At 42.8% G+C, this 16,233-nt stretch overlaps 2 protein-coding genes across 4 annotated transcripts in view; one reads left to right on the forward strand and one right to left on the reverse strand.

The window, feature by feature from the left end:
* Positions 1-4,339, forward strand: part of JAZF1 (JAZF zinc finger 1) — a 198,635-nt gene extending 194,296 nt beyond the window's left edge. The window contains exon 5 of the mRNA XM_064444351.1: positions 1,933-4,339. Within this exon, the coding sequence (XP_064300421.1) occupies positions 1,933-2,109 (177 nt within the window). The 3' untranslated portion in view covers positions 2,110-4,339. The remainder of the gene's footprint in view (positions 1-1,932) is intronic.
* A 1,079-nt stretch (positions 4,340-5,418) lies between these two features.
* Positions 5,419-16,233, reverse strand: part of TAX1BP1 (Tax1 binding protein 1) — a 63,350-nt gene continuing 52,535 nt past the window's right edge. For all 3 annotated transcript variants that reach the window (XM_064444347.1, XM_064444348.1, XM_064444346.1), the window contains 2 exons: positions 7,233-7,318; positions 5,419-6,574 (listed from right to left, as the gene is read on the reverse strand). In XM_064444347.1, coding sequence (XP_064300417.1) covers positions 6,373-6,574; positions 7,233-7,318 — 288 coding nt within the window. In that variant the 3' untranslated portion in view covers positions 5,419-6,372. The remainder of the gene's footprint in view (positions 6,575-7,232; positions 7,319-16,233) is intronic.

Below are 16,233 nucleotides of genomic sequence, written 5' to 3' on the forward strand. Positions count from 1 at the left end.
CACCATACCCTTCTTCCGGGGTGGGTATTTTAGGCAAAGTTTCTCCTTGCTAAAGGATTTCCCCAAATCAGCCTCTCCAGACACCCAGGCTGCCCTAAAAATGCCACTCCAGCGGTGCACACTCCACTGGGCATTACGAGTTCAGTTCTGACGAAAACAGTGCCACGCTCAGCTTTATGACTGAAACCAGAGAACTGTTTTAGCTTAGAGATTAAAAATACATTGCTGCCACGGCACAGTTAATGTGTAGTAAATAGTGGCCAGCATTTTACATTGTAAGGCGAGAACACCGTAGCTCTCTGGCAGACGGGGCGGTTTCTCTTGCAGTTGCGCTCATTCCCCACTTCCCTGACGGGAGCTGTGAGTCCCTCGTGCTCCCGCTCGCTGTTGCGGGCTGTGGTTGGCGCAGGGCCGTGGAGGGGCAGCGGGGCGAGTGCCTCTCTCAGGAGCGGGACGCAAGGCTTGGGATTCTGGCTCGGAAGAAGTTGGATTCGGAGGTAGGGGAGGAGAAAGGGAAGTGTTGGCAGGGGAGTGGTACTGAAGGTGTTAACCTCGTGCCTTTCTGGGCTTTGCTTTCTGATGTATATAGAGTCTTCTGAAGTTTTAGGAGTTGTAGCTGTTTACTGAAGGCTTTTTTTTTTTTTTTAAACAAATTATCTTACTTGTCCAGCTGCTGTGAGTTCCAGGCTGGAGCTCTCCCTTCCTGTAAGCTGCACGTTAATAAAACTGAACTTGCTGCTTAAAAAGAGCCAAGGGGACTTTTGCTGTGTGTGACACCAGGCAGTGGTTCAGCAAAGACAAAATCCCGAAACTTTTCATTTAGCGGGTTAATCGATATCCATGCTGTTAATCGATTTTGTCTCTTTTTAAATAGTTCTTAAATAAAAAACCCAAAACTTGAGATACGTATCTGGAGACTCTCGAGAGGACGCAGTGGAGCCTCAGAGCTGTGCCTTTGGCACAAATTGCCTCGGCATCTTTTGTCTTCCTAGGAGAAACTCTAATGACAGACAGTTTGTCTTTCATTATTTATCCAAAATCTAAGCTCTTTTAGTGGAAGCAGATAAGAGAGACTCCAGTAGGAATCACAGACGAGTGAGACCACAGCAGCTTCTTCCGCTTCTGCCGGAAGACGGGGAAAGGAGGACGGGTATGATTTTGATTTACGCTCAGTAAGGTTCTTGATGACCCTAGCAAGAGCGTTGCCTGTTCCGAGACTGTGCCAGCGTGAGGGTAAGTGTGCTGTGGTGCTGGGTTTCGTTCTTCCTCTCCAAACTACAGTGGAGATCAGTTCTCTAGTTTTAGCTGTAGAATATTCCCAAACAGCAGCTGTTGCAAAGACGGCTTCTCTGCATTATTTTCTAAGTACGTACCCTGTGTAACTTTTAAAAAGTTAAGCGTTCCCGGCAGTTAATTCTTTGGAGACAATGTGTAAACTATCAGGATTTGCTGGTGCCTAAAGACACATCTAGAAACAATGACACGAAACGGAACAAACACACCATGGGGGGGAGCTTCAGCTTTTTGAAGGAGCGTGACTCGAGTCTTCGTGCCAATTCTTTGTTTGCTTGGAAATGAACCTCTGAATGAAATTTGTCAATGCTATATCAAAAAAAAGAAAAAGGTCAGGAAGCAAAGACCGTCTCTGTGGGAGACCATGAAATGGTGTTTTTTGGTAAGTGCCGTACGTTGGGACATAAAAATTGGGATTACCCAGGTAGACAAGTTTCATGCCTTAGAAGCGCACGGGTTATTCTCCGTCTTGTCCCACCTCGTGTCGTGAAAGCCCAACACACGCGCAGCACCCAGCGGCAGTTCCCTGCAATTAGCGTGGGTTTTGCCCGTAACGTTAATCAATTTTTGGTTTTTTAACAGGAAGCCAGGCCACCTCCAGCCGCCTTGACCACTAACATTTTCCTCTTTCGCTCACAGAATGTGAACGGTATCAAGTACCACGCCAAGAACGGGCACAGAACACAAATCCGCGTACGCAAACCATTCAAATGTCGCTGTGGAAAGAGTTACAAGACAGCTCAGGGCCTGCGGCACCACACAATCAATTTCCATCCCCCCGTGTCTGCTGAGATTATCAGGAAGATGCAGCAGTAACGTGCTGGTCACAAATGTGCCAAGAAATCCTCACCAGCAGTTGCTGATTTTGAGAACAGCCACCTTTTTCAGGGGAAGCATTCAGCAACCCTTTAAAAAAATTAAATGCATGCTTTAAAATTTTCTGTAATTTTGGAATGATGTATCTTTGTAGAGTTAATGATTTTGTACATTTGCACATGTAATCACCATACCCATTTTTCATTACTTTGAGATAAGGTGCTATAAAAGCTATAGGTTCTTCAGAACATTTTTCTCCAAAACAGAAAAGATTGGGGGAGGTTGGGGGGGGGGGAAACGTTGCGTATTTAGTTGTACTGAAGTGTTGAACAGGAGCGAGAGGAGGAGAGCTTGGCACTGACGCCCTTTCGAGATTGTAACGTGATGAAGACTTTCGATGCATCCGTCAACGCGTGTGCAAAACCAAAACAATACCACCCTCGTCGAACTCTAGTTAACATGCCTTACGTAATGGAGCTAGCCGTGGAGTAGCAAGTCTTTTAGGTAACGGAAATATAAATAAGAAAGAATGTTTAACATAATATGCTAAAAATATTTTCATACTTAAATAACATACATAAAAAGGTGTGCTTGCTGTATTTTATATTATCTTGCAAATCTTCTTTTTTTTTTTTTTTTTTCCTCTTTTCCCCCTCTGGAAACGCTGAAAACCTTCCCATTTGACCCAGTGAACAATCACTTTAGCGTTAGAAATAACTACTCTTTTTTTTTTTTTTTTGTACAAGATGATGTCGTATTACGTTCACGCCCATCAAACTTTTGAGGACCAATATCCCAGTCCAACTAACTATTTACCCCTGAACTATCTCTTAGAAAGACACTCGGAAATACTTAAGTGCAAATTTATGTGTGTGTGAGAAACGATTACCTTCATCTCAGATGAAGTTTTAAAGCACTTTGTAGTTCTCTATTGCCAACAGGTTTAATGTTTTATGTGTTGCCAATTCTTGCAACTACTGCACGAGCGCGTGCCTGTGGTTGCAAATAAAAATTAAAAATCCTACGCATGGTTTAAGGAGGTCCGTTATTTGTGCTAAGGGAGTTTCTAATGCCTCTCCCTCATGTTCATTGTATTCTGAGAATTATTTTTTTTTCTTTGTGCGTTTTTTATTTTTTTGGCTTCTCGGTGTAGGTCACTGCATTCCGCTCGGAAGCGTCTGTTTAGCTTTGCAATTAATTTTGCTGAAATAGGACATATGAGCCTTACTGACGATTAAGTGCTTCTTGCAGCAGGTGGTCAGAGACTGACCTAAAACAAGAGCCCAGAGGAGAGCGCGGCGTGTCGGGGCGGTACCCGAGGGCGCGTGGCTCGCCACCCTGCCTTGAGCGCGCTTCTCTCACACGCCGCCCGGGCGGCCGTGGGCACCCCGCGCCCCGCCCCACAAACACGTCCTAGGCGGCCAGGGTCCGGGAGGGACGCGCTGTGTTAAACACGGCCGGCGCCTTCGCTTAGTTCTGCTTCTTTTAAGTGCAAAAGAGAGCGCAGATAGAGGAGGAGTGAGCTTCCCCTTTAATTTTTTGTCCCAAAGCTTTAAACGAAATGACAATTCCCTAGTCTCCGGCAGAGTAAAAGTCTCTTTAAAACACTTAGGGCTCATCCTAACGACTAAGCGGTTAGAACACCCCAATGGAAGTAAAACCTGACTTTTCCAAACCCTTGCGCGGCGCCAGCGCTTGCGTTGCACCGCGCCGTCAGCTGGGCGCTGAAGGATGACCCAGACATGAGAGTTCCTGGCACACGAAGGCCCCGGGTGGCCCCTTCCTGCCTTCTGCAGTTTTGGCACCAGATGTGGCCAACAAACACGTTTTGGCTCTGCTCCTAGCGCAAGAAACGACAGGCTGGGTAAGTTCGTTCAACAGCTAAACGGTCGTAAAACGTCATTGTTGCATGTAAATTCCTTTCGACTATAAAAAGGAAATTCCAGTTTCTATTTACCTACTCATTGTGACAGTATTATTAAACAGGTAAAGATGGGACTATTTTGTTATACTGTGTATAGTGAATGTATTGTACCGTGTCTGTGAAAAGTGTGCTTTAAATTATATTTTCATATGTTTTGTTGGGGACAAAGTACTTTAAGTTTGAAAGTGACAGAGGTTTGTTTTAGAACTGAAGGCAACTTAAAAGAATTCCTGTTGAGAAAGCTGCTTATAAGTGTAAATCAAATCACATTTAAAATAAACTGCCTCTGACCTAAAAAAAAAAAAAGACCGCTCTTTCTTTGCTCGTTACTAACCTGGCGAGTGAAGTTCCTGGGCTGCAGAGAGTCTTTCATTTGTGTATTTTACTTCGGAGTCATCAAACCCCGCATTCAGCTGAAGCAACTTGAGCACCACAGCGTAAACGCACAAAATTACACAGAACGCTACAGCCTTGCGGGTGGGGGAAGGATTATTTTGATTTAATGAGTCCAAGGGCTTTCGGATGTCACCAGCGGCTTCCTTCCACCACCACAAGCAGGCTCAGGTCACCAGATGATAAAAAAATGTGTATTGAAGCCCCCGTTTATTGGTAGGGTAGGGGTTACCCTTCGCCTAAAGGTTTTCACAAGGGCCATGGCTAGCGCTAGGAAAGGAGACGTCATTAATGCCGCTAGGTTGTGGCAGAGGTCTTTGCCTGCCATCACGTGCCCACAAACTCCCTGGTTATTTAAGCAGCCACGGCGGTGGCCGATTAACAGGGAAGCTCGCGTGGTCCCTGTACGCACACGCAGACACACGCACCCAAGAGCAGTCCCTGTGTCGGCACAGCCAGGGGTCTGAGGTGGGCCTGCGTGCGCAGGATGCCGACCTCTGAGATGACAGAAGTCTTCTAATAACGTGATAATATTTTGGGTTTATAGCCTGTCCTGACTGGTCTCACATGCCACCGAGTTACAGTAAAAAATAATTGACAGAATATTCTTCCAGCCCCTCCGTGCCTCCCCTCAGGCCATCTCTTGACATAAAGGTCACAGTTAAAAAAAAAAAAATCAGCTTAAGACTTAAAACGGAACACGAGGATCGATGTAGGAGCTGCTGCGCCCGGCCCTGCGATTTATCGATGGCATCAGCTTTTCATAAGCCCTGCACTGAACAAGCAAGTGCACGTGTCCAGGAGAGAACCGCAGACAACGGGAGCTACTCAAAACCTTAATCCCCGAGTCTCTCTCTCAACAAAAGAGCACAAACAGACATGAGCAAGAGTTTCTCTGTCACACCGAGCTGAACTGTCACTTCCTGCAGCTACATAAAGCCTGAACTCTTGTTTTATTTGGAAATGAGCAGCAGGAAAAAAGGACCACTGACTCCATGAGTAGTTTTGCTTTTAATCTAACAAGACTACTGTACAACAAGTGGAAAGCAAATTTGCTTAATACAGTTAAAGTAAATATAAAATGTTTGGATGTACACACATGTTTTTACTTAGTGGAAAGAAATACAGAGAGTTAAAACGCAGAAAGTTTTAAAAGCCCTAAGCCAAAAGGAACACGATTCACTGTCGTGAAAACATAACAATATTTTCTACTGAACGTAACTGCAACGTAACGGCAATGACTTTTTTTTTTTTTTAAACGATTACTTTCAGGCATTTAAGCACAGCAGTTTCTTTCAACTTGAAAATACTGCCTTAAGGTATAACGTACTTTATTTACCATTATCCCTTAAGGCAAACATTCCGTAAGTAAAACTGAAGTATTTGCCATTCCTTCCGTTGCAAGCATGTAATCTCACAGTACGTGCATCTACATTTCAGAAACGTACTAGAAAACTATATTTTCATAGGATAAGGGATGTAACTTTCTGATTTAAGTGTTACTCAAAGAAAAACTACACAGCTTTGCTAGGAGAAACAGCTGTTTATTACATTTTTAATCATGCCTCCATTATCACAGTCAAGGGAAACCCCAGGTGTTTTGGTGGCATTTTTATGTAGGCTGAGGAGCGTCATGAAGCTGGTCTCATTGTTTCTGAGGCTAAATCATCCCTGGGTCCTTACAAATTCCACTAAGTAGGGGAATAAATAGCTACGTACACAACAAGGTGGGGTTTTGTAGGGGTTATTTTTAGTATAACGTTAGGGAGAGAGAGAAGAGAACCCAACAGCAGCTCACAGCCACGATTCACCACGGCTCCCGTTAGAGTACGTTAGCTTTTAATCGGAAGTTTGCTCCGTTACAGAAAAGCTGCAAATGGTTTTGTTCTGTAGGTGGACTGCTCGAAGTTGTGGGGTTTTAAGCTACACTGCAAAACAAGGAGTATTTAATCAAAATTTAATACGTTCTGATCAAAGTGCGTCTGAACGTGCCTCTCAAAGCCTTGCTGATCGTAGTCCGGCGGGAACTGCTCGCTGCACACGGGGCACACCTTCCAGTGACTCTCGACGTGCTCCTCGAACTTGCTCTGGTCGTAGTTCGGTGGAAACATCACGTCGCAAAGAGGGCATTTCTTGTGCACGTCGAAACTGCGCGAGGAGGTGGAGGGGGAGAAAGGGAACAGTCATTTCCTCGGTTATTGCAAAGGAAAATGTAAGAGTAGGATCCCGTCGCCACCGACGTTAAGAGCTTTACTACAAACTTCGATTTGAGCAGACTTTGTACCTAAGCAAGTGTCATACGGTTAATTTAATCATCTTCACTGGAAGTGCTCAGTACAGTTAAGGTCGTTTTACACAGGAATTCCAAAATAACCTGGCATTTTAAAAGCGACATAGTTTTGACATAATTCCAGCTACCACTGAATACAAATCTATTGAATGTCTTAATGGCCAAGCAGTTTCATGGGAAACCACTCTCTCTGCTCATAAATGCTTGCTCTTAGCAAACATAACACTTTATAAAAGCTCTAAACTTACATTCACAATTAGGTTGGAAAGAGAGGGGGGGAAACAAAAGTTATTCATTCATTTACCAAAGAAATTGTCCACGTTCTGTCAAAATAAGTTATAACGCGAACAATCAACCCAGTCTAACAGCATATTGGCTGACAGTTAATTGTAAACCAAACATTCACTGAAAGTGCTTTATGCTTTTTCATCTCCACCCCCCGACCCTTGAGTAAAAAAGTCCGGTTATAGAGAAACATATCCGTGCCATTAGAGACCCATAAAAGAGAACATTTACCTGGAATCAAAGCAGAAACCGGTTCCACGTTCATGCAAGAGAAGACTCGGAGGATCAGGAGCAGAAGGTACAGTGTTGTCGTCATCCTATTAAAAAAATGCAAAGGAAACATTTAAAATAATACCCACTAGCAACAGCTTCTTTTCTTTCCCCTCCAAATACATTTTTGTTATCGAGCATAAACAGGGATGAAATTTACCTTTCGTTTTCTAATCTCTGCAGCCTAAGTTTTACTTCAGTGTACAAAAGGGAGACGTGGTTAATGAACACAAAAAGCTAAACACAGACAGCCTTTTGACCGTGTACCTAGAGCAGAAACCTGGGCCGGTGCTGCCAGAATGCTTCCGCTGGCACCGTAACTAAGGAAATGCAGGTCACCTCACCGTTAATGCCTGGGGCTACGTCGGAACGGAAAAACCTGTGTTAAGCGGAGTGCAGGGCATCGCGCTACAAACCACAACAGCATTTTATTGAGAGCTAAAATTCAAAAATAAATTCTAGACAATGGAATGTCAGGTCAGACTTTTAAAATCTCGACAATTTAAGATTTCAGCAAGGGGAAAAAAGAGAGGCACCGGTTCCAATCCACATGCTTGCCTCCCAGCGGTCAGTTCTGAGCGATCTGCCTACGCTGCTCGCTCTCACCAGCCGAGCACGTCACACGCTTCACGCTGCCGCCGGGCCCGTCAGCTAAATTGCCCTGTCCGGCTGCTTCCTCTCATCAGCTCCCTCGGCTGCGCTCTCCCCTCGCGGGGGCTCGCAGCACGCAAACAGCTGCAGCGGGCACTGATGAGGAGCGCTCTGCTGACGGACAAGCGGGTTTGCCTCGGAGCTTCCATCAGGTTAGAAGGCAGGTCGGCCTCTAGGGAACCCGCCGCTCCTCACTTCTCACAAAGGAAGACAGGAATCTGCCTGTGCTGGGCAATTCTCCAGCAGAAAAATGACGGATACTTACAGTGACAGGTTTCTGAGAGTTCCCTTCTGACGAGCAAGGGGTCAGAGCACTTATGTTTGGCAGGTTTGGGGGTCTTTTTTTAATTCTGTGATAATGTTCTTACTAATTAAGAGTTAAATAAGCACAGTGATGTAAGCAAACACAACTAGGGGAAGAAAACGGCACAAAAGGAAAATAAAGCAGGAACAAAAATCAGAACCGCGTTTGTAAAACCATTCTTTATGCAGAATAAAACTATTTATTATACAGCATCTTGGTTCTATTCTTCTATTAGATAATGCAGCACAAAACCTCATTTCAAGGCGGGACTACAGGTAGATTCAGGAAGATTTTTGAAACTCCAACTCCTAGTTCGTTTTCCTTCTCATCTCACAGATGCCCTCTGCGCAAGGATTAGCAATTACCTAGCAGATCTTCAAAAATGGATGGGCAAGGGACCATATGTAACAGCCTACACACTGTATGTTTTATACAGATAACTAATACTTATGTTCAAACACATTTCATTTTTAGGCTAAAACGTACTTCGTCCTTACAAAGAGTTAATGGAAACAACAGGGCAGGACAGGAAGATTCCCTCAATGTTTTTCTTCTCCTGACAACAGCTGTTTAGCTTCAACCATTTAACGTTTCCATTAAGCAGCTAGTGGGGCTTGCTGTGACAGATGCTAGCAACAGACATATTTTCCCATCTAACTTGCTTGCTTTGCACCTGCAGTAAAAAGGGCATATGGGTTTTGAAATATTATTTGTTCCTTTTGTCATGAAAGAGGTAGGATGTATGTATTAAAGAAGGAAAACTATTTAAAGCACTCTTGTGCTACGATGCTACAGCTTATATCGTGCCAAAGACATGACAAAGTTGCTGAATACCAGACTATAGGCAAACCAGGGCTTATCTGAGAAAACAAATGTACGTCTTCCTTCAAAAAAGATAATTCCACTACAAACACAGGCCTAATGAGTAGTTAAATCCTTTGGTTTAAATCCAAGTTCTTTACTGTCTGCCACTCAGTCGCTTCTTGAGCACAGGGCATTTTTGTCACAGCGCTTACTAATACTTGGTTACAAATGACAAGGTGGACGAGGTGCGTCTCCGGTGAAAGGGCTCTTCAGCCTCAAAACCTGAAGCAAGCTTTGTTTAGGACAGGTTAGCGGACCCAGTGACAAAGGCACAGGTTATTCATTATATTAAGAATTATTAGTTTTAGTTGAATACGGGGTCAGGATTTACCAATACTCAATGTTAACTTGGTATATAAGGGCATTAACCAGAATTACGTGGCTAACATGACACAGATGGGTCTCTTTTCCCATTCAAAATTATTAGTGCTTTCAACAAAAGACAACTTTTGACAGGGTTTTTATATTGTCCTGAAAGGAACCACTAACCTGAACGCCAGGCTGCAACAGAGACAGAGCTCATCATTCCTGTAGTCATCTGTCTTCCGCACAAATGTTAGAATACCGCAGAAATTTTAGTGTCCCTATCAGGAAAGGTAACCTCTCAGTCTTTTCGCACGCATTACACAAAGATTAAAAGGTTCTGAGTGGCAAATGAAATATGGTCGTATCGGACATTATTCAAGTAGAACCGATCTTACCAATGCCCTCCGTCCATCAGTATTAGCCGTGTCAGCAGAAGCAGACTGCTTTAGCACCACCTTCCCCACATGGCTATTTCTGCTCTGCTACCGCAGTCCAGGGGAAACTAAAGATTTTAATTAGAACCAGCAAAAATGCAAACCGATTTAGACGAAGGTTTGCAGTCTTTAAAATTTAATTCTTAAAAAAAAAAAAAAAAAAAAATCAGCACCGCCTGTCCACATCGGATGAAGCTTTAATAGGTTAACAGGTTGGGTGGGGTTTTATACTTCGTTTTGGGTGGGTTTTTAATGTTATTTACTCTAGTTATTGTAGTTATCTGTTCAGTACTTTGCCCCACCCCCCCACGCCCCTTTTTGGGTTACTGGCAGTCACTTGGTAAGATGAAATTGTGCACATCTTTTGTCCTTCCTTTCCGCTTCTGGCAATGGTAGGGGTAGGGGATACCCTACCATGTACAAATATTACATTCCTCCTCACTCTTTTTTGAAAAACTGAATTGAAAAAAAAGAGTATGATGCTTTCCTCTACATGGGCACTGCTGCCTCGCAGGCACCGGCTTCAACAAAAGGCAAGTGCAAGTTATTAACACTTTTTAAAAAAAGGTTTTCTGGTGTCAAAGTAAGGTTAAGTTTGTTATGTCCTAAGGATATAGCTTTCTCATGACCCACTTCAATTAACTGTAAAAATCATCGTATGTGTTCCTTAGAGTAGCTTCTGACCTGCGCACCATGTAAGAACAACAATACTGAGTATGTATTGATACCATGCTGTTACGATACGGAAAGCCTGTTTCTTCAGTGCTCTTTTCCTCTTGGCAAAGTATATAAAGATCAACTCTTAACCTTCTGTTATGCTTAACCCAAACAAGAAGAGTGCAAACCTACACTGAGCATACCTCGAAGCGCGTGTTACAGAGATTACTGTGTAATTAAAGACTGGCCGAACAGCAACAATGAGAACTTCACCTTGGTCTGAGAGTGAGTATTTCACAGCTATTCTAATTAAGGTTACACTACACATTATGCAAACACCAATAACTAAAAACTCTCATGTGCTGCCCCGGGCTAACTTGGAACTTCTGGAGAACACCGGAAGTGTCCCATAGTGCTGGACTCTGACCGCTGTTCATTTCTGTCATTTCAGATGTACAGGGTACACTCGAGTTTTTTCCAAGGGAGAACTCAGGAAGGGAGGACAGAACTTGCTCATCTTGGTTCACAATCACTCAGTGCCCAGTTTCTTCCAGGTAGTACACCCAGTAATACGTTCTTTATTCTTATAAATGATGTCACATATGCTTTTCAACCTGACATTTCAAACCCGCTCACTCTCCCACGGTAAAACAAACCATCCCCTGGAGATTCAAAAGCTGAAATGAGAAGGCTAGCTGAAGCTGCTTTTACAGAAAGTGTCTGACAATTGCCGGGAGGCCAGGCCTCAATGGCTCAACCTATGCTGTATTTTAAGCATAGGCACAGTCTTACTCTCAAGACCCCACAGTTGAGTCATCAAGTGATTTGGACGATGCCCATACTCCTTGTTTTGAGAAAAGGACAGTTTAATCTGCCCTTTGTGTAGGCCCAGGGCCAGCTTCCTTACACTCCACACGGATGACCAGGGACACCGCTGCACACACTTAGTCCAAGACCTCTGCAGCGCCCTGCAGCAATGTAACGCGGCGATGCGTAGCCTCAGGTCTGTAGGAAAGAGTCTGAAGGCTGTACCCAAGGCTGATGCTGTGGTTATGTAGCATAACAAGTGCCAGGCCTTCAGAAGTCAGGAGTTTGGGTATCTAGGTTAACGAATAATAAAGGATGCCTTTAACATCGTGGCTTAACTAGTATCACTGGGCTTGTAACTCTGACTCTTTAGAATCAAAGATAAACAGAGTATTACACAATAAAGCATGGTTAAAGAAAAGAGGTTTGCCACTAGAAGGGAAAGCCAGACATTAACTGTCAGAAATAAGTGCAACTCACCTAGTTTTAACAAAACTAACCTATTTTGTTTCAAGTACTGCTTTTGTGATTACAATTGTAATCAGTTCCAAGACTGCCGAACAGAAATCAGAAACACAGCCGTGCGACACTGTACAAAAACCTTAGACTTGAACAGTCCCTGCCTCTGATTTCTACAGATCATTTTAACATGCAACAGTAAGCGAAGCAATACCCATCTTAAGCTTTGAACAACAAATAGAGATACGTTGCTAACGTATAGTGTGGGTAAACTGGAAAGAAGAGTACATACATTTTCTTCCTGGGATTCAGCTCTGCTGTGTGAGTGAAATCAAACAAACCCTTTTAGGTTTCTCTACCTCTCTGCAAGCAGTCTGGTCTGCCATGAGGTACCTGGATACAAACAGCTCCTTTTATGTCTATCCTATGCAAAAGATAATAATCAGCTGCCAGGGTAAGATCAGGCTAATAAAGTGTAGTGGGGTTTGGGTTTTTTTTCTAGAAGAAGGGCCACTTTGGATTCATCTCAAAAAATACCCTGACCTGGTTGTCAGATGCCAAAAGTTACACCCCCACCCCCCACAGATTTACTGTGACTAACAACATTGTTTAAGAGTCTCAGGATAGTTATTCTGGGCTTACTGCCAACTGTAATCAGGACTACATTTCTAACTCACACTTCAGTATTTTATATATATACACACATACATATATATATATTTTTGTTTATAGATCTCTCCCATACATACCTGCTTCTAGAAATTATTTGCTCCAAATGATTACATTTTGGTCAATGATGGGAGCACGAGCAAACAGAAAGTCAGTGCTCAGCAGATGACAGCAGGAACTTGGGGCACATCACCCACTCCACACGAAATCACCACTGTGTGCACGCTCACCTGGCATGATTAACACAGACCAGCTTATCCCTCTCAGAAATCATGGTTTAATTGGCCTAGGAGTTACAAAAGCCAAAGCTATGAAGAAATCTGGTAAGTTTTTGAGTCATACAAAACTGATGTTTTTCACGTCAACCAAATACACAGAAAAGCCATTCCCAAAGAAGGAAGTTTTGGGAGAAACAAAAGCAGAACACAAAGCAACATTAAAGAAAAATTCTGATGCATTTGCAGATGTATCCTTAATTGGTCTATAACTCAGAATAAATGAAGACAGTAAAGACAGTGTAAGTTGCAGCATAGCAGGAGTGCCACTATCACCTGATATTGTACTGCTACTCAAGATAATGGCCAGTAACAAAAACGCCTTCATGGAGAAGTAGAAAGAGGACTTGGGGTAAGAGCAAACAGCGTTATCCTTAGGAATGTGGAAACTAAGTTCAGGTCACATTAGGAGCAAATGCCTCAGCAGAAGGATCATCCCAATCATGAGCCTGAGAATTTTGTAATTTACCAGTAGGAAAGACAAAATTACTTTCTAGAGGGTTACGAAGATAGCAGCTGTACCTCACAGAACTGAAGATCAAATCATTAGTTGCACGTACAGAAGCATCCTCAGGAAAATAATTGATGCACAACTTTAGCATGAAAATAGTCCTCTTAAAGTGAGCTTAGGGCATCTGTGATGTCTTTCCTTCTATGAATGGGAGTGGTACACACCCTAACACCCATCCAGTACTGTAAGGCTATGCCTCACTAGGCCAAATGTGCTCTTAAGGAGCGTACAGAACTTCTGACACTGGAATGAGAAAGCAGTAGCGGGTGAACAGAGACCAAGCTGGCATACTTCTTCCCCATCACCAACCAAAAGGCTAGTTACTATCTTGTGCCACAGCTCTAATCTATTACTGTAACTGAAAGGCTCATGTTTCCTCCTTGAGATAGGCAGAAAGATCAACCAACGCTGGCTCACTGAGATTTTTAAGCAGTGTATTGCTGGAAAGTACCGATGATGGCAGCCACACCAGCTCAACGGGCCGACACTACTTCTTCATTGGGAAGGGAAATGGAGAACCGCCTTTCTGTTGATGTAGAAAACTATGATTGATCCTTATCAGTAAGAAATTTACAATCCGAAGGACACAGAATAGAAACCACCTTTTTCATACACTGCAAACAAGGTACCAGGTTAGATTTTGTTCAGATTAAGACAAAAAGCATATAAATGGATCATTATCCAGGAACACAAGATTCCTTTAGGCGAAAGTAAACTCAGCACCTCAAACAAGTCTGTTACAAGACTGATGAAAATGTTTGCACTAAAAATCAAATAAAACAAGTAAAAACCAAAAACACCTTATGAAGACTTTTCAAAAATAAGGAGACACATGGGATTCCTGTACAGAAGATTTGCATCAGTTTGAATAGGTACAAGGTACTTCACTGAAGAGGACAATTTCAGTTCAAGTAAAAGATTTTACCACTAAAAAGACTACTAAGGAGTCCTGACTTTCTCTGAATTTGTCTTGCATTCCCCCTAACACCTCCTTCCCCACATCATCTCACGTTCTCTTCAGTTTGCAGGCTGATTAGCCAGCTGTTGGCTGCCTGTTAGAACAAGAATTTATTAAGGTCTCTCTCGTCCCAAGCAATTGTCAAAAAACCTGTAGGAAGTCCCATCTAACACCTCTACCACATGTCAAACACGGCCGAAGTTAGCAGAACAAAGCAAAAACAATACCCAGAAAGAAATAAACACAGGGGCAAGGCAGCAAAACAAAAATCTGAACAAACTGGAAGAGAATTCTGTTATGAGCAAACACCAGAGTACAGACGAACAGAAAACAGATACTCAATTACATCAATTCACAGCACAAAGAATACTGTATCCATTGTTTAAGTGCTGAAATGGTCCAATGAAGGCAAAGGCTTTAAAACTCAAGGACTATCAACACGTAGAGTGGAAACGTGCAAACAGACAAATTCAGAAAGGCAAATTCTAGATTATTCTCCTGGTGCTTAGGATGACATCGCAGTTGGAAAGAGTAACTCAACGTTTACAAGGAAAGGTCAAGGTTGTAAGAGTTGCAGAGATATGGTTTGCAGGGTTGAAGCAATCCTACCTAATCCCCTGTCCAGAAAACAGTTCTGGTAATAGCACTCAAGTTTTTTCCTCTGTCATCCAGATTGCTTATGAAGCCACCCAACTGCACCAAAACGTAAACAGCAACTACAGCAGGTAAGTTTGACTTGCTATAGACCTCCTCACAGTTCACTGACCTATTCCTCAGGCTAGGTGAGTACCCTAAAGGAAAGAAGGCTCCATTTCTGGCCTTCATTCTGTAGAAGCAAGTCACAAAGCTTTTCTCACACAGGCGCGCACACGCTTCCCTTCTCTCACCTTACAGACTGAAAAAAGCCTATTTCAGTCATATCTGAAAAGTCTGTTTACAATTGTGTATATACAACCTCTACTTCATTCTCCTGTGTATCATCATGTTGGCCCAGGGTCTCAAAGATCTGTCATCGTAGATAAATAATGTAGATGTGTTCATCATCATAGCTAAACTACCACCAAAACAGCCACAAAGTGCTGTAAGTGACCACAATACCCTGAAGCTCCTAAACTAATAAACATGTAGTCCTAGGAATGTGGAGAGGAACACCACACAGGTCTGTACAATGGTAGCGTTTTAAACAAAGCAACAAGACTACCCATCCTTTTCTTCTGGGAGGGAATCCTTCCCCCCAGAAAAGGCTCTACATCTTACTGGTTGAAAAATGCACAGAATTATATCTTAAACAGCTTATTTTAGAAGTCAGTACAACAAATGTAATCTCTTCACGTTTATCATTTCATATATGCTGTTGCTTCTGCACAAACGACAGGCTCTCCTTTGTAATGAACTGCCTACATATGTAGAAGCTTTCCCTGGTTATTTCTTTAAATACTGCATTACAACTGGTTTCTCTTTGCCACATTACTAAGTCTCTCTAGAAAGGTTGTTAGAACTACTCACTTCCATGTAAGTTTGTACACTACACATAGTCTATTTTTGGGAGGAGCAAGCAACTGATTCTCATTTGAAAGTAAAAAAATAAAGATATAAGTTATTTGATTTAAAGGCACCATTTCTCAAGCTGAACTTTATTTAAGCCTGTTATATTCCTCCTCATTACAAAAATCCAAGCTGTGTCAGCAAACGAGCACAAGACTCTAGCGCTGTTTCTCTTGGGTTTGGCAAGAGGGCAAAGCACACAGATCAGAAAGAACACCCTGCTAATTAAACTGAAGCAGATGACTAAAGAAGAAAAGAGCTTGTCATATGTAATATCTGTGTCAAGAATGATCAGATTAAATATGCAAAATGTGAAGTAAAGGTGGGCAACAGCATTAAGCTCACATTCTAGATCTCGAACCGGCTGCAAAAGTTCTGACAGTTTCTCTAATTATTCACAGTAATGGACAGTGGGGGCAAAAGGTAGGAGGGAGAAATACATTTTTCTCCATTATAGGTGCTGAGCACCAGGGCTAAAATCATGCCTGTCTGAACACTGATCAGTTTCTGCAAAGGTTAATA

Source organism: Phalacrocorax carbo, chromosome 2, assembly GCF_963921805.1.
Source record: "Phalacrocorax carbo chromosome 2, bPhaCar2.1, whole genome shotgun sequence".
NCBI classification, from domain to species: domain Eukaryota; kingdom Metazoa; phylum Chordata; class Aves; order Suliformes; family Phalacrocoracidae; genus Phalacrocorax; species Phalacrocorax carbo.